Genomic DNA, 17,566 nt, shown 5'->3' with positions numbered 1-17,566 from the left:
TTCCATTCTGTGACACCTCTATTCCTGTTGGGTTTCCAATGGATCACCTACCGCGACATCTGTGTTTTTCTCACTTTTCAGAAATGGTCCAAGCCCTAATCACCTCTTCATATAAAGAAGGGCTGGGGTGGGGGCAGGTGCTAGAGTCCCCGCCACCCCACCTGCATAACTTCCACCCTCTCCCGCATGAGAAACACTTTGGACCCAACAGAAAGTGGCAGTTGCTACAAGCCATGCCCTTGACACCTGGCTTTCTGCCTCAGTTTCCTGGGCTGTAAAACCAGAGCCTCACATCTGTCCCCATCCTGAGGCAAAAGCCCCAGGCGACTGGGGAGTGCCTGGCCGGGAGCGGGGCGGGGGGGCAGCACGCTGTCTCCTGCCTGCTGTCTTCACAAGGCCCCTGGGCTTGACTTGACTGAGGGATTCCGGCCACTGCTCTGTGGGGGAGTGGAGGGGGCTCCTGCCCTGCTGCCACAGGGCTTCAGCGTCTGTCCTCACTCGCCCACTCTCCGCACTGTGGAGAGCCAGAGGACCCCTTACCACTGTCCTCACGCAGCCCCTGCCTGGAGTAGCCCCTTCACCTGGTGCTCAGGGTGGGCCTGACCGGTGGTCGCTCCGCTGGCTGTCTGAAGTCTGCTGCAGAGGAGCCTGAAGGGGTGTGGGGCTCTGGGCGTCCCCTGACAAAGACCAGGAAAAGTGGTCCTGGAAGTGGTTGAGGCCTCGCAGGCCGCAAACCATAGTTCTAGAAGGGTCTTGCCCACGTTCAGGTGGTGCTCTGTGCATTCGGTGAAGCCCTGTCTCTCTGGTCCCCTACCCTGCTCCCTGCTGATCCACGACGCCCACAGGCTGTTCTGCACTGGCCCCCCAACCCCAGTGCTGGGAAGCCCCGTACAGCCGCCCCAGAGAGAAAGAGCCCTGAGCACCTGCAGAGCAAGGGACCACAAAGCCATCTTAAGACAGGTGGGAAGAGCGGGGGTCTCGGCTGCCCCTAGGGATGTCCCTGGGCCATGCACTCCAGTTCAGCCCCTTGGATACTTGAGGTTCTGGTGCTCTGTGACTTTGAAGAGGTGACGGCCCCAGGGTCAGAGCATGTGCAAGATCACAGCCTGCCCCTACATGGGCCCCAGGGATCCCACCCTGACCTGTGCCTCAGGTCAGCCCAGCAGCTGCACCCAGTGCTGGCCACTCATCATGCAGGACGAGTTCAGGTCCTTCTGGCCACTGTGCATGGGTGGGGAGTCACTGTGGAAGCCTCCCGGGATAGACAGGTCCCCCAGGTAAGGCTATAGGTGGGGGAAGGGGGCAGGAGGGACCCAGCCGGCACCTGCTCTCTGGGATTTGGTAGTATAGCCAAGTTGGGGGCTGTATAGCCACCTGAAGGCTGATCTTTAGGGCTGGCCACAGGACATGGAGATGCCCAGACCAGCGTCTCCATGTGGGGTCCTGCTCTGAGCTCACCCCCAGGTGACAAAGGCTGGACATGGGACTTTCCTGGGAGGGCCCACTACCCTGCAGCACTGTAATCAAGGAGCCAGATAGTGGGTCTGAGCTGGGGGTCAGCAATAGGGCCAGCAGGCTGGACAGACTGAGGGAGTCTGAGTGCCCCTTAGCCCACTGGGCCACTACGCTCTGCTACAGTTCCCAGCATGACTTGCGCTCCTTCTGCCTCTCAGATGCCCCCAACAGCAGCCCAGTCCAGCTCTCAGTGACCGAGGGAGCAAACGTCTCCTTCACCTGCCACTTCCCCACCAAATCGGGGTTCCCGCAGTTCAACTGGTACCGTCTGTGCCCTGGAAACAGGACCGAGAAGTTGGCGGCATACCCCAAGGAGCAAGGCCAGCATGGCAGACGCTGGCATGTCACAGCCACCAACTTATCTGCCACCCACAACTTCCACATGCACCTCCTCAGTGCCCAGCAAAACGACAGCGGCCTCTACCGCTGCGCTGCCATCTACCTGCACCCTGAAATCCACATCCTTGAGAGCCACATGCAGCTCAATGTCACAGGTGGGTCCTGGGCCAGCAGGTGACAGATGCCAGGGACCAGGGCGGGGGCCAGGACAGGGATCAGGATAGGACATGGGACAGGGGCAAGGGCAGGGGCCAGGGTAGAACAAGGGCAGGAGCCAGGATAGGAGCCAGGACAGAGCACAGGGACATGGGACAAGGACAAGGGCAGGAACACAGGGCAGAAGTTAGGACAGGACACAGGGCAGGAATCAGGACAGGGACACAGGGCAGGACACAGGGCAGGGACTCAGGGCAGGGGCACTGGGCAGGGGCTAGGACAGGGGGCAGGGCAGGGGCTAGGACAGGGACACAAGGTAAGGTCTAGCACAAGGGCCAGGTAGGACATGCTCCAACTGCCGGTCCATTGTCTCCATCCCTGGGTCCCCCGCCCTGTTCTTTGCCCCCAGAGAGAGTCCTGATGCCTACAGAGCACCCCAGCCCCACGCCCAGGTCCACAAGCAAGTCCCCGGGCCTGGTGGCCAGTATCACAAGTGCCCTGGTGGCCATCCTGCTGCTGCTGCTGGCCTGGCTCCTGGCCACCACCTTCCCTCAGGCAGTTCAAGGTAACACAGCTAACCCCCTGCCCTCCAGCCCCCTTCCCCTTCCCCGCCCTGTGGCCCACCAGGGAGACCCTGAGGGTAGGCCTGGGAACTGCCCTAACCCAGGGCCCCCTCAGACCATGTCACATGGACCCTCCATGTCTGAGGAAAGCGAAGGCTTCAGGTCACAGAAAGCACCTGTGCTATGACCTGTGATGGGCTTGTTGCCCTGTGCTGTGTGGAGCCCCAAACCTCAGGCCACACCTCAGCCACAAGACACTGTGCATCCTACACTGGACTCTGTGGTCACAGACACAGGGGGCTGGTGACAGCCACCAACCATGACTGCAAGGCTATGTGCAAACACACAGACACTCGGACCACCACAGACCACAGGGCATATACACCCTCACCACTCAGACCACATGGACACACCCCCTCACTTCCTCAGGCCATGTGGAGACACATAGACACTCTGACCACCACAGACCACGTGGACACACCCCCTCACCTCCTCAGGCCATGTGGAGACACATAGACACTCTGACCACCACAGACCACGTGGACACACCCCCTCACTTCCTCAGGCTGTGTGGACACACACTCTGACCACCACAGACCACATGGACACACCCCCTCACTTCCTCAGGCCGTGTGGACACACACTCTGACCACCACAGACCACAGGACACACACATACCCTATCATCCCAGACCACACGGATATACACAAGCTGATCACCTCAGGTCTTATGGAAACACATAAGACCTCTGACCACCTCAGGCTACACAGACACACACACCCTGATTACCTCATACCATGTGAACACACACACTGAACCACCTCAGACACACAGAAACATGTCCCTTGCTGCCACAAATTCAGATTCAACATGGGACGGTTCTGTTCAGTCCTCTGACACAGAGCCCATCACTGGAGCAGGAATAGGCCAGAGCGGGGTCTCCTGGCATGCTGCCACTGGTGGTCCTCTGGGCAGTCCCCATAGCTGATCACCTGGCAGGGAGTGGGGGTCACCATCAATGCCGTGGCATCAGGTGGGCAGGTAACAGTCCTGGCCCCCACAGGGAAGACAGGGACCCCTTCCTGAGATCATGTCAAGTCCCTGCCAGGGACCCCGGAACTGCTCAGCTCCAGGTGTGCTTCTCTGCAGGGCGCTGTGCTGGCAGGAGCGAAGACATACCCCTGGTGAGTGTCGCCCTGGCTAACGCCGCAGACGCATCCAGGCTGTGCCATGCCTAGGTGTGGATGCTGGGCCCTGGGGGTGGAGGGTGCTGGCCCCCAAGTGAACCTCCCTCTTGTCTCCCAAAGAAAGAAGACCTCCAAGTGGCACCAGTGTTCACCGTGGACTACGGGCAGCTGGACTTTGAGTTGCGAGAAAAGACTCCAGAGCCCCCTGTGCCCAGTAACCCCGAGCTGACAGAATATGCCACCATCGTCTTCACACAGGGAATGCCAGGCTTCCCCGGCCGCAGGGCCTCAGCTGGTGGCCTGCAAGAGTCCCGGCCACCACCACCTGAGGATGGACACTGTTCATGGCCCCTCTGACACCCCCTAACAGCTCGATGTTGGCTTCTTCCCAGACAAGAACACCAGGGTGAGCCCTGCACACTGCTCACCCACATGCTCTCAGGTGAGCCCCCAGCAGGCACCTCGTCCGAGAGCTGGGGGATGGAGCCCGGTGCCAGAGCACCCCAAAAGAACTCAGGGGCCCTGTCTGGAGACTCACCACAGCACTCCCAGAGGGCCCACGGCAGACACGCTCCCCAGAGCTGAGGGACTGTGCCTGGCTTAGGGGAGGGTCCCAGGGAGCTGGTGGGCATCCAGGCCCAGCATACAGTCAGGAAAACTGAGGCAACGAAGGGCCAGGGGTGGTAAATTCCTGTTCACTTGTCACTCTGGGAAGCCTCTTCTTGACAACTCTTGGTGCTCTAAAGGCCTTGTGGGTGGGCAACAGTCAAACCTTGGTCACCTTCACACAGCCAGGCCTGTGTCCTTGCTGCATAATCAGATCTGGCTCCAGTCCATGCCACCCTCATTAAATAGTGACTGGACTGAGGAAGGCTGTCTCCTGATCTCAGCCATTCCTGGCTGTCTGTCCCCACATTCCACCGCCATGTCTGCACAAGAACCCCTCAGACTGGGCTCCTTCAGACTGGGCCAGAACACCCCAGACAACAAGCGTCCAGAGGTGCCCATAGCTGCCCACAGGTGACTACATCTGTAGTGGTGCCCACAGGTGACTACATCTGCAGTGGTGCCCACAGGTGTCTGCATCTGCAGTGGTGCCCACAGGTGACTATATCTGTAGTGGTACCCACAGGTGACTACATCTGTAGTGGTGCCCACGGGTGACTGCATCTGCAGTGGTGCCCACAGGTGTCTGCATCTGCAGTGGTGCCCACGGGTGTCTGCATCTGCAGTGGTGCCCACAGGTGACTATATCTGCAGTGGTGCCCACAGGTGTCTGCATCTGCAGTGGTGCCCACAGGTGACTATATCTGCAGTGGTGCCCACAGGTGTCTGCATCTGCAGTGGTGCCCACAGGTGACTGCATCTGCAGTGGTGCCCACAGGTGACTATATCTGTAGTGGTGCCCACAGGTGTCTGCATCTGCAGTGGTACCCACAGGTGACTGCATCTGCAGTGGTGCCCACAGGTGACTACATCTGTAGTGGTGCCCACGGGTGACTGCATCTGCAGTGGTGCCCACGGGTGTCTGCATCTGCAGTGGTGCCCACAGGTGACTATATCTGCAGTGGTGCCCACAGGTGACTATATCTGCAGTGGTGCCCACAGGTGACTATCTGCAGTGGTGCCCACAGGTGTCTGCATCTGCAGTGGTGCCCACAGGTGACTGCATCTGCAGTGGTGCCCACAGGTGACTAGATCTGTAGTGGTGCCCACAGGTGTCTGCATCTGCAGTGGTACCCACAGGTGACTGCATCTGCAGTGGTGCCCACAGGTGACTACATCTGTAGTGGTGCCCACAGGTGACTATATCTGTAGTGGTGCCCACAGGTGTCTGCATCTGCAGTGGTGCCCACAGGTGTCTGCATCTGCAGTGGTGCCCACAGGTATCTGCATCTCCAGTGGTGCCCACGGGTGTCTGCATCTGTAGTGGTGCCCATGGGTGTCTGCATCTGCAGTGGTGCCCACAGGTGTCTGCATCTGCAGTGGTGCCCAAAGGTGTCTACATCTGTAGTGGTGCCCGCGGGTGTCTGCATCTCCAGTGGTGCCCATGGGTGTCTACATCTCCAGTGGTGCCCATGAGTGTTTGCATCTCCAGTGTTGCCCACAGGTGTCTGCATCTCTGGTGGTGCCCATAGATGCTGGGACCTGTGATTCGCTCCTGGTAGTGTCAGTGGGTAGGTGCCAGAGGCAGGGTAGGATCTGTGGGGTCACAGACCCCAACGCTGCAATGCAGAAGAGATGTGCCACAGTCTGACAGTGGGCGTCCCTCCAGTCTGCCCCTGGGCCTCACCCAGGCTTTCTGGGGCTGGGAGTGCTCAATCTGTGCTTGCTCTGAGCGCCTGTCCTGGTTTGGATCAGGATAGAATCCCTCTGGGAAGTCGGGCAGGTCACACACCAGAGGGGACTGAAGGGAAGAGTCTGTTCCCAGAAACCCCAATATCCTCCTACGTACCCAGAGACCAAACTCGGGTGGCAGATATGAGTTAGCTCCAGAAACAGAAATGTAGATGCTCAGATGGCCAGCAGGGAGGGAGCATAGCCATCTCGTATCTGTTGATGGGGAAGACAGCAGCTGCAAGAGCTTGGGGCAGGGGTGGCTGTGGGGCCACTGAGCTCATCTCTAAGTTTAGCCCCACCCCCAAAGCACCTGCTACGGGGAAGTGCTGAGGGGAGATGTAGCCCCCAGGTGAGCCTGGAAGATGAGGGGTGAGACAAGGGAAGGGAAAGGCCACAGGGAAACCACCTGTGGGTGGTGACTCACCGTGCTCACACACTCTCAAATCCCAGGAGCCAGATAGGCCGCTAGGAGGGCAGGCCAAACCGAGGGCACAGGAGAGCAGGAGCCCCTCTCTTCAGCCACACGCTCCAGAATACAAGCTCCATGTGTATGTCAAACCCGAACTCTGATGCTCAAGCCTCATCCCAGACGATGGGCAAGTGGACAGTGCACTGCCCTTGCCCCAGAGGCCAGAATGGGATGGGCAATCAGAGGCACACAGCAGGGGCAGACGGCCACTGCTTGCACACACAGGCACCCATACATGCTGGTGCGCTAGGTGTGAGTGCAGCCTAGATCCAACCCAGACGGTGGTTAGGGCTGGATGAAAGACACAACTCATGGGGGCCAGAGAGATGAACAGCAGGGAGGCATTTGCCCAGGCTCTATTTCTGGCCCGCCTATGGTTCTCCAGGCAATGCCAGGAATAAGTCCTGTGTACAGAGCCAGGAGTAACCCCTAGCACCCCTTGGTTTGCCCCCAACCCCCCCCAAAAGAAATTCAGACTGGGCCTGGGTTAAGGCCTTGAGGAGGGGGCCCTGGTACAGGATGGGGGATTCAACCTAGAAGAGACCTGGGGGACTCTCTGTTAGCAAAGCGTTTGTCCTTGGACGCAGGAGCCTCAGCAGGACAGCTCTGGGGCCTGCCAGGGACTGGCCCAGGGCAGGCACACTGAGCACGTGACTCAGGCAGAACACCGGGGTAGCCCCTAGATGGCGCACTCCCATCCGTCCATCTGCTGTCCACACGGAGGGACAGGCCAGTGCACACAGAACTCCTGGGGGGTCCTCTCCTAGTGGGCAGCAACCCTTAAACACCAGAAACCAGGGTCGACATTGAATTACTGCACCGACTCAGTTCTGCACGGTTCAGTCAGCACCCACCCCGACACCCCACAGAGACCAGCTGGGAGCTGGCCCAGCGCGTTAGGATCAAGAGCCGGCCCCTCCCAGCTTCCGCTTGCTTGCTGCACCCCGCTCGGTAGTGGGGGGCCTCCACTGCACCCCCCCCCACATCCTCACGGCACAGGGTGGGCACATCCTCCAGTCCAGCACCCTGGACCTGCTCTGCACAGCTGGGCACCCGGAGAAGAAGGGGAGCAGCCTGTCCACCCCTGGCCCAACGTTCCTTCAGCACAAGGAGGGAGCTCCAGGGGACCCCCGCCCACCCGGGGTGGCCAGGCAGGTCTGTGGTGGAGCCTCGAGGTGGTGAGGGGCATGGTGGATGAGCAGGGATGAGTGGGGTTCTGGGGACTCCGGAAGGAATGTGGGTTCCTGGGAGCAAGTGGGAATTGGGTGGGGCCCCTTCTCCCACCAGGGACGCTCTCGGGGATGGGGCTTACTCTGACTCTCTAGGGTTCTGGGTGGAACATTAGTCGGTTTGCAGGTGGGCGTGGGTGTGTGGGTGCTGGGCCATCTGAGTGCAGCTTCCATTACCTCACCTACAGGCAGTTCCCCATCCCAGGCCCTCTACCCTCCACGACTCCTCCCTCCTACTGCCCCCCCCCCCGCACCTCTGTAAGCCCTGCTGTGGCTGGAGCTCTACCTGCACCCAGCATGCTCACCCCACCCTGCCCTCAATTGCTCAGACCCTTGACCTCTGGACCCCCACATGAAACGGTCACAGTGGCCTCCGAGCCCGGCCCTCACGGCCACTCCCTCTGGGTCCCACTGTCTACACGGCTGCTCTCAGGGCTTTCAGGAACAAGCCCAGTGCCACCTTATTGTCACCTCATCTCAAAGCCCCTTTTATTAATTTTTAAAAAATAATATAGGAGTACCGCTATTTGTTCAGCCATTGATTAAGCTGATTGAACTGGGCATGAACTCCACATTACTTTTTTATTTTATTGTATCATCGTGAGATAGAGTTACAAAGCTTTCATGTTTGAGATTCAGCCATACAATGATGGAACACCCATCCCTCCACCAGTGCACATTTTCCACCACTGACGTCCCCAGCATTCCCCCACCCCCATCCCAGTCCTCACCCTGCCTCTGTGGCAGACAATTTCCCCAATACTCTCTCTCTCATTTTGGGCATCATGTCTTGCTCAAATTTTCCCACCACCAATCTAGCCGAACTGCCAGGGGCAGACGCTAGATAATTTATTTTCCATTGCTCATTTTGAATATCATGAGAACTTGCACAGCCATAATTGTAAATGTAATGTTCATTTCTAGATTGTAAATGGTTGGGTTCCAGAGACATCTCTGGATGGCACTAATCCTTTTTGGGATTCCATTGGGAGTCTCTAGGCCAGGGCTGTTGGAGCGCTATGATGGCTCCCGGAAGCAAATTGTGGGCGTGACAGTCAATCTCTGGGTGGGCAGGGACTGGAAGGGACAGCCCAGGTCAGCTGCCCCCATGTGGCCTGGAGATTTAGTTCCTAGAACCTGTATACCGAGGGCCTTGCTTGTGGAAGCTCTTGGTCACTGGAATTCCATCTGGAGTAGGCGGGAAGACTGCACCTGCTCCTTCTGGGGTGCCCCGGTGATATTGGCTCAGTATGGGGCCTGGAGAGATCTCCAGCGCTGTGGTGTCTTCCAGGACTCGTTGCTGAGTCTCTGGGGCAGAGCTGTTGGTGCTCAAAGCCCCTTTTAGCGCCAGTCCTGGCTGGAGCCCAGTAGAGATGCCCCCACAAGGTGACCTCATCTGGGGGGCTGAGAAAGAGGTGAGTACCAGGGGTGTGCCCTGCTCCCTGGCTGAGACCATCCTGAGTCCCCTGAAGAACACGGCCTGTGTGACTGGGTAGACATTGAGATGGACACTGTCCCCGCATGTGGTCAGACTCTGACTCACCCAGGCACCGCAGAGGTGTGCCTTGTGCTTGAATCACAACTGGGAACAAGAAGGAGCCCCAAGGGTCCCCCACTTGGACTTTTGCCTGGAGCTGACCAGCATGGGGACACTGGGAGGGGCCACCAGGGAGAGGCACTGGACTGTGTGTGTTGGCAGTTTATTTCAGGGGAGTCATATCCAGTGTTGTTGGGGATCAAACTGTGGCTGACCACATGCAAGGCAAGTGCCTCCCCTGCTGGACAATCTCTGCTGACTGAGATGCATTTTAGGGTTCACTCTCTGTAGGGACCACTCCCAGAGGGACTGGGGCCACTGCTGACCCAGTGGTGCTCAGGCCCACGCCGGAGCAGGGATCAAACCCCCACATGTGCTGCTTGTACTTTCCTACATTTCACAACCTATCCACGCTGAGTGTATTTCACACTTATCACCAAAAATCAAGACTATAGAGGAGGCAAAGAGGTGCTTAGCTGAGGACTGGGCAGGCAGTAGTCACAGAGGTCAGGCGGCTCCTGTCCCCTTCTGCTCACCGGACAGCCCTGGAGAGAGGAGTCACAGAAGGGCCCAACACTGCCTGGGGCTCCACCGAGGAAAGAGCAGCAGGGGGGCGTCAGCGGAGACGGCCCCCACCCGCCCTCACAGGGCCCTGAGGAGACCCAGGAGCCCAGGCCCCGTGCAGAGAAGCACCCAGCTCTGCCCAGGGCACACCCTGGGCCGTCAGGAGGGCTGGCAGTGGCCCCCAGGCTTGGCCCCTTGGCGGGGTGGCAGGGGCCCCACGTGCCGCAGCAGCTGCTGCAGAGAGAAGAGGCAGAAGGAGACCTCCTCGTAGGAGAGCCTGGCTCCACTCTCGAACACGCAGGCAAAGGCTGGGGCTCCCTGCGGCAAGGGCCCCACGCAGGCCAGGTCTGAGTAGCCACTGGGGCCCTCGTGGATCACCCAGGGCTCCGACCAACTCTGCGGGTCCAGGGGGTCCCGGCTCAGGTGCACACCCATGTGCAGCCGAGCCCTGCGCCCCACCGGGTGGGAGTACAGCAGCCACGTGTCCCCACCCAGCCCCCTAGGGGGCTCCACAGACCCCCCCCTCCCACCGGGCCCTCCACTGCCACGGCTGTCACCAGCGCCCCCCTCGGGGGGTCGTTGCACTCCAGGATAGAGAGGAGGAGGGGGGTGGCCCCTGGGGCCCCACGGGTCCCCCTCAGCAAGGGGCCTGCTGGAGGGAGGGGCGGGGAAGCCTAGGATGCTGCCCTGGCAGCCCCGGGCGGTCTCAGCAAGGCTGGGCACCAGCTCCCCAGGCAGGAAGGAGGTGCCCTCATCTGTGCTGAGCGCCTGCACGCGGCTGCCCAGGGGGCTCCGGGCATTACAGTACAGCAGGCCGCCCACAGCCGCCAGCTGGCACTCGCCCGAGCGCAGGTTGGGCACGAGGCCCCCGCAGCTCCAGGAGTGGCCGTGGTCATCGCTGTAGAAGGCAAAGGCGTGTGGGCTTGTCCTGCAGAGGCGGCCAAAGCACTCGCGCCGGTCCACACGGTAGGTATAAGCCGGCACCAGCAGGCGGCCCGAGCCCAGCTGCACGCCGTGGCCTGGGCCCACGGCAAACGTGGCCCAGTCTGCAGGGAGGAGGACACCACTTACCTGGCTGCTGTGCCCCGCGCCCAGGGGCACCGGGCAGTACCAGCCACTCTCCCGTCCGCGGGAGGGAGGCACCGGGCAGTGTCCAGCAAGGGAAGGGGTGGCTGTCCCAGCAAGTGGGTGCCGCCCACTGCCCGTGTGAGACGCAGGAGCAGCCCAGGGTGGAGGGGAGGTGGGGCCTCTGGCCTCTCCACAAAGTCAGCTTCTCCAACCAGACCCCCCCAGGGCGCCCTGCCTACCCTGCTGGGCGCTGCCCACAGCCTCCTCCGTGAGGTCACGCACTTGGCCCCAGCTGTGACCCCCGTCGTGACTGGTCACACAGCAGAGGCGGGCTGCATTCCGGCCCGTGGCGATCTGTGTGGCCTCAGGAGTCTGTCCCCACACAGCGATGAAGAAGAGGAAGACGGTGGACGTGTGGGCATCATGTACAGGGCAGGGATTCATGGACCGATGACCTTCCAGAGATGCTGTCCCCAACACACGCAGGGGGCCCCACTGCAAAGAGGGCCCGGGAGTCAGGCTGAGCAAGCTGCCACGGCCAGCCCACTGCCCAGCCCTTCTCCTGGAGACGTCTCTCCCCTCACTGCACAGACCACCCACTCACCTGCACAGAAACCCCCCCCCCACTCACCTACAAGGAATCCTCCCTCATCTGCACAAACCCCGACCCCCACTCACCTGCACAGACCACCCACTCACGTGCACGGAACCCCCCCCCCACTCACCTACAAAGAATCCTCCCTCATCTGCACAAACCCCGACCCCCACTCACCTGCACAGAGCCCCCGACCCAGGTGCCCCTGCGCTGCACCAGGCGGTGGGCGTGGGAGTCGTTGGGGCTGAGTCGCTGCTCTGCAAAGGCCAGCAGGACGGGCCCGGGGGGCACGGGCAGCAGTGCAGGGACGCGGTACGTCAGACCCGTCCTCTCACTCTGGAACAGCACTGTGCGTGCAGGGGTGCGTGGGGTCCCCATGCTCTGTAACAGGACCGGGCTGCGTGGAGTAGGGGCAGGGGCTGCTCCCGCCTCTGAGCCCAGACCCTCGCCTAGCCACACCCACCAGCCCTCTCCCCTGTGTCCCCAGATCAAGCCCCTTCCCCCTCCTCCCCACTGCACCCCCAAATGTCTTCCTTCCTTTATTGTCTCAGCACAGCACACAGAGCAGGATGAGCTGACTGGTGTCCCAGCAGCAAGCCTGGCAGGACCCTAACCCTACACAGCCCAGGCCCACCGGGTCATGTAAGCGGGGGCCTTCTGTCCCCACATAGGGACCCCAGGACCAGAGAACCCACACAGGCACACAAACATACAGGTTCTCACACTTGTACTCACACGCACTTGCACGCTCACTCTACACTTAAACACACTCACTCAGACACACATTCACACTCTACACTTAAACAGACTCACACTTGCACACTCAGACATATTATACATTCATACATTCAGACACACGCTCAGACACTCGCACTTGTACACTTGCACACCCAGACACTTGCACACACATTCACACACTGTACACATTCAGACACACACTTGGACTCACACTCACACATTCATGTACTCATACACTTGCACACAGACACTTCCTGGGGACAGTGCCCCAGCTGCCCCACCTCCTTAAACCTTAAATTTCAGGTTCTCTCCGGGCTTTTTGAGGAGTCGTGGGAGCTTACCTGCAGAAACCACAAGGGCCCAGGATCTCCTGCAAAAAAGGGGTTTGACCCTCAAGCCCGAGTGCAGGTGCAGCCTTCATGGAGACAGGGCTACTCCCTGCTCAGTGCCCCCAAGTACAGCTGGAGGACTTGGAGATACCTAACAGGGTCATCCCTATCTAAGGTTGCCCAAAGGAACCAGGTCCACGCCAGAGGGCAGAGACCCCCAGAAGACACAGCCCCGCCATCCCACTGTCCTGCTTGGCAGAAAAGCTATAGGGGCTCCAGCAAAAGGGGGACCCGTGTCTGGGCCCCCCTGAGCCGGTCCACACACAGGGAGTAGAGGAAATAGGGGCTCAGCCAGCATCAAGGGGGCAGGGCCCCCACGTCAGAGCTCAGGGCCAGGCACATGGAGGTCACTGGAACTCAGAGCAGGGTCAGGGCTACATCAAAGACATGTCTAATGGAGTGACACCCCCACCCCCGCCAGTGGCCTTGCTAAGGTGCAGGGGGTTTCACTCAGTCTCCCAGCCTGATGACCCCAGACATACACCCCCTCAGCCACCCCTTGCTCCGGGGCCCTGGCCTGCCCACCGCTAGGCTTCTGGGTTCTGAGAGCAGCTGTGTCCCAGGAGCTGGGCCCCATCCCGTCTGTGCTCAAAGAGCCTCTGTGCAGTGGTAGCAGGTGCAGGACCACGTGCCCAGCCAGGCTCTGAGGCACTCGCTCTGAGGCCATGGCGCAGGCGGGCAGAGCTGAGGCCCAAGCCCAGCCCAGCCTGACAAAGACAGACTCCTTCCGGGCTGCCAGTGGCTCGAGTGCATGCAGTTCAAGCCCAGGACTGCCCCCACCCCTGCCTGCGGACAGCCGCCAAGCCAGCTGGGCATTTCTGCAGCCCCTCCCCAGGAAGCCTGCCTTAGGGGCCTCGCATCACAGAAAGGGAGAGGCAAGCCTGGGGAGATTGTGGGGCCTTCAAGAGAACCAGATTCCTGGCCCTTCCACCACAGGGCCTGTGCCGGAGCCATCACCACCTCTGCCAGACGGCATCAAGGGGCAGCACACAGCACAAAGGACCTGCACACGGGAGGGACAGGGCACCTGCTCCGCTGCCCCTAGCGCTCCAGGAGATAGTCCCAGTCCTGTCTGCACTCAGGCACCAAGAACCAACCCGGGGAGCACTGCGGACAGCCCGCCTGAGGTAGCTGGGGATAGGGTCGAGGCCCCACATTCACCCCGTGTGTGCCCATCGTGATCTCTAACCCTATTTCCCCTGGGGCTCTCCACAGGACTCCTATCTGGGGAGAAGCCTGGCCCTCGCAGAACCTATGCGGAACTCTGGGGTACATGCTCACCTCGGCCTCCAAGCACAGCAAGAAGCACCGGAGGAGCTGGTCCCAGCCGCGGGGACAGATGGAAGAGTAGGGGGACTCACCGGTCAGGCTGCTGGCTGGCCCCGGGAGCATCTGCCAGTCTGGTGGGCAGTGTGGACAAGGACGCACTGTGCTGGGGGCCAGGCAGGCCAGAAGCCAGGCCCTCCCACCAGGCCCTCCCACCAGGCCCTCCCACCAGCCCCATACAAAGGTCCTGCTGCTGGTCTCCCACAGCCCAGAGGCTCAGGACTCAGGGCTCTGCAAAACGAGGGCTGCAGGAGGCTGGCCACTGGAAAGGGCTACAGCTGACCTCTGAGGGCACGTGCCGGCAGCTACCTCCAGGATATCCTCTCCTGAGAACCAGGGTGGCTGCACAGAGTCTGCTGCCCACTGTCCACATTCAAGCTAGGACAAGGAGGCCAGCACCTGCCCTCCAACTTGGCCTCTCACCAACCACCCCCCCACTAGAAGCCCCTTCACCTCAGCTCACCTCCTTACAGGTTCCCCTTGTTCAGTGATCTCAGCTCACACGGACACTGTCCAGGTTCCCACTGCCCACGGCCAGGAGAGGACCAGTGAAAGAAATCCCCAGGGTTCCCTTTGTCATTTGCCAGTCCAAGATCTTAATACAGCTTAAAGAACTTCATCAGCCGCCACCTTAAGACCTACTGTTCTTTGCAATAAGAAGGCCTCATTGTGAGCAGTGAGGAATCCTGGCCGGTGGGCACTCAGTGGCAGAGAATGCTCCGGACCCCAGACCGAGCCAATAACACCGGGGTGCCCCAGATGGAGCAGGTGCAGTCTCCTGCCTTCTCCAGATGGAACCCCGGCAACATTGAGCTTCGACTAACATGGCTCCGGTATGTGAGGACCAGGATTATTTCTCCAAAACGACCTTTCCTGATATATTAAAAAAAAACACTCAGGAACGGCTCCTCCACCCCTGAGCGGCCATGATCTCAGAGGCACACAAACCAATCTCGGAGCACAGCGTCTGCTGGCAGAAATGCTCCTGGACTGGAGTAAGCTACGGCCCTGTGCCGCCCCAGGAAGGGAAGGGTTTTGTCCCTTGGCTTTTCTCCTTTGTGGCAGCATGGCGACCGCCACCTTTCAGAGCTAATTGGACAGAGGGGTAGGAGTTTGCAGTGATGGGACGCACGGGGAATCTCGCAGTGGGGAGAGCAGGGGTGGAACCGGTCCTGCTCCTGCTCCCCGCCCAAACGAGACTCCAAGTGGCCGCCCACGAACGGCTCCTCTGCTCCTAACAGCCATGATCCCAGAGGCACACAAACCAATATCAGAATGCAGCAGTTTCTGGCAGAAATACCTCTGGACTTAATTACTAAAATACCAGAATTCCAAAACCAAGACATCATATGCTCTTCATTATCAGCAATAGAAAATAAATTATCTAATGATGCCTTTTCAACAAGTTTGATTGTTGGGGGAAAATTCCAAATAATAATAGTGGGTTTTCTGTTGAAAATTGAATGTAATCAAAGTAAAGAGAGAGTAAAGTGAAAATCATCTGCCACACAGGCAGGGTGGGTGCGGGTATACTGGGGTTCTTGGTGGTGGAACATGTGCACTGGTGAAGGGATGGGTGTTTGATTGTTGTATGATTGAAACTTAAACCTGAAAGCTTTGCAACTGTTCTCACGGTGATTCAATTAAAAAAAAAAAAAGAAGAAGTCCTCCTTGTCAGCAAAGATATATTTGCACACATTATGTTAGATAAAGGTTAATATCCAAGATATGTTCAGCACACACAGAGATCAACAATGAAAAGACCAATAATGCCATCAAAAAATGGAGATATGAACAAACACTTCTCTAAAGACAGAAGAATGGCCAATAGGCACTTGAAAAGTTATCGACAGAGAAATCCAAAACAAGATGATAGTGACACATCACCCCATATCAGTGAGAATGGCACATATCAAAAAGGCAAGTAACAACCAGTGTTGGTGGATGTGAGTCTCAAAAGAAAGTATGGGTGCGTGGGGGCCACTGACGCATTCAGTGGCCGAGAACCATTCCCTGGGCTGGCCCACAGGCAACAGATGAATGAAGGACCCAGGGAACAGAGGATCAGAACCTGGGAACCAGGCTGGTCAGTAGTGAGTTTATTTCTCTTTCCCCACCAGGGTAGTCCCGATCTCTCTCCTTACAGCACAGTCATAGTCATAGTTTTGGTCGTAGTCCCAGTCATCATAGTTCCATCATCCAAAGTCCTCTCCTAGTCTCCTCTTATCCCTTACAGCATAGTTCTATAGGAACCATGAAGGGTGGGGGACACACAGGTGGGGTTGAACATTGTCATAACGACAAACAGAGATGAAGCCCCTCCTTCAGGGGAAGTTCAGGGGATTAACTCAAGGAAAAATCTCATCTGAAGGTTCAGCACTCCAGATTACTAGGAGATCCACTCGAGGACGGGATTTCAGCCAGGGTGTGTCGCTTCATCCTTTCCTCAGCTAGTGACCCACTTAAACAATTATAGTGAATTTACTTCTTATAATATTTATAGTCATTTTGTATGAACACAGTAAGAGATATATTAAGCTTAAAGGTTGGCTCTTCCTGGGGACATCTCACTATATTCCAGACCACAGTCCTCAGGCCAGGTTAATCTTTCCTAACCCCAGCAGGGTCTTTATTCAGATACTTCTTTTTGGGTCATGACAGTTTGTCCCACGACCATGCTCTTAACTTATTATACTTATGGCGCTTAGCTTGTCCCTTTCTGATGTCAGGGTAGCTTACCACTTGCCCTAGGTCCATCCAGTCCCTTCATCAGGACCCTCCTTTTGGGAGTGTTAGGAAATAAGGGCAACTGAGGCTTAAGTCAAGTAAATATGGTGGATGCCCAGGAGTAAACATTATTTTGGAGTCAGTTAACTCCCATGTTACAAAGTATAGCATGAACTGTCTTCCTGTGTCTATACAAAAAGGACAGTTGTAAACTATACAAGTGACAGAAAGTGATGTCGGTGGGCCCCACGGGTGGCTCATGGCTCATATGAAATGGGGAGGAGAAAGATGGTCACTTTCTCCCAATCCGCCTCTGCCACCCGGGGCCCAGCAAACTGGGTTCTTGTCTGTTGTCTCACTCGCAGAAAGGAATTTCAGGAGTAGACAAGCAGTGAAGTAAAATGGATTTTATTTGGAGGGTTTTTGAAGTTGTAGAGGGGGAGAGAGTAAGTGAGTGAGAGAAAGAGTGAGAGAAAGAGAGTGACGCACTCATGAGAGAACACGGGCTTCTCCAAGGGCGGAGAGAGCCCCTACACACATCCTAGCATTAGACATGAGAGTACACATCTCAAGAGGGGAGATTTGGGAGACTCCTGTGATCAGCCACATGGACACGAGTAGTGCATGGACTCCTTGGGCAGCATATGCATGCCCTTCCTTTGTTCAAGGTGGCTTTTATAGGCTCTTCTCGGGTTGTCTTGATCCGGAACGTTCTGGAGTCTTCTCGGGGCTGAATCACTAGAGTTAATTGGATAAAGGAAGAGTACAAAGGTGTTGGATATCAACCCTAAGTGCTTTAGGTTTTATCAGTGAATAGCCCCTTT

At 58.1% G+C, this 17,566-nt stretch overlaps 2 protein-coding genes across 3 annotated transcripts; one reads left to right on the top strand and one right to left on the bottom strand.

Moving 5' to 3' along the window:
• Window positions 1-1,089: 1,089 nt before the first annotated feature.
• PDCD1 (programmed cell death 1) lies at window positions 1,090-4,117 on the top strand. Its single transcript, XM_055121191.1, has 5 exons — window positions 1,090-1,153; window positions 1,674-2,009; window positions 2,420-2,575; window positions 3,723-3,757; window positions 3,881-4,117. The coding sequence occupies exons 1-5, from the start codon at window positions 1,090-1,092 to the stop codon at window positions 4,115-4,117; spliced, it is 828 nt and encodes a 275-aa protein (XP_054977166.1).
• A 4,318-nt stretch (window positions 4,118-8,435) lies between these two features.
• NEU4 (neuraminidase 4) lies at window positions 8,436-14,091 on the bottom strand. Of its 2 annotated transcripts, XM_004620619.3 has the most exons (5): window positions 13,971-14,091; window positions 12,642-12,670; window positions 11,740-11,943; window positions 11,207-11,462; window positions 8,436-10,945 (listed from the first exon to the last, which is right to left on the bottom strand). In XM_004620619.3, the coding sequence occupies exons 3-5, from the start codon at window positions 11,938-11,940 to the stop codon at window positions 10,059-10,061; spliced, it is 1,344 nt and encodes a 447-aa protein (XP_004620676.1). In that variant the 5' UTR covers window positions 11,941-11,943; window positions 12,642-12,670; window positions 13,971-14,091; the 3' UTR covers window positions 8,436-10,058. The 2 variants fall into 2 exon arrangements, with proteins under 2 accessions (XP_004620676.1, XP_054977782.1); XM_055121807.1 differs by lacking the exon at window positions 11,740-11,943 and having other exon boundaries at window positions 8,437-10,945.
• Between the last annotated feature and the right edge of the window lie 3,475 nt (window positions 14,092-17,566).

Source organism: Sorex araneus, chromosome X (assembly GCF_027595985.1).
Source record: "Sorex araneus isolate mSorAra2 chromosome X, mSorAra2.pri, whole genome shotgun sequence".
Classification (NCBI taxonomy): domain Eukaryota; kingdom Metazoa; phylum Chordata; class Mammalia; order Eulipotyphla; family Soricidae; genus Sorex; species Sorex araneus.
Note: the sequence above shows the minus strand (reverse complement) of the source record. Positions and strands in the feature narration are given on the sequence as shown.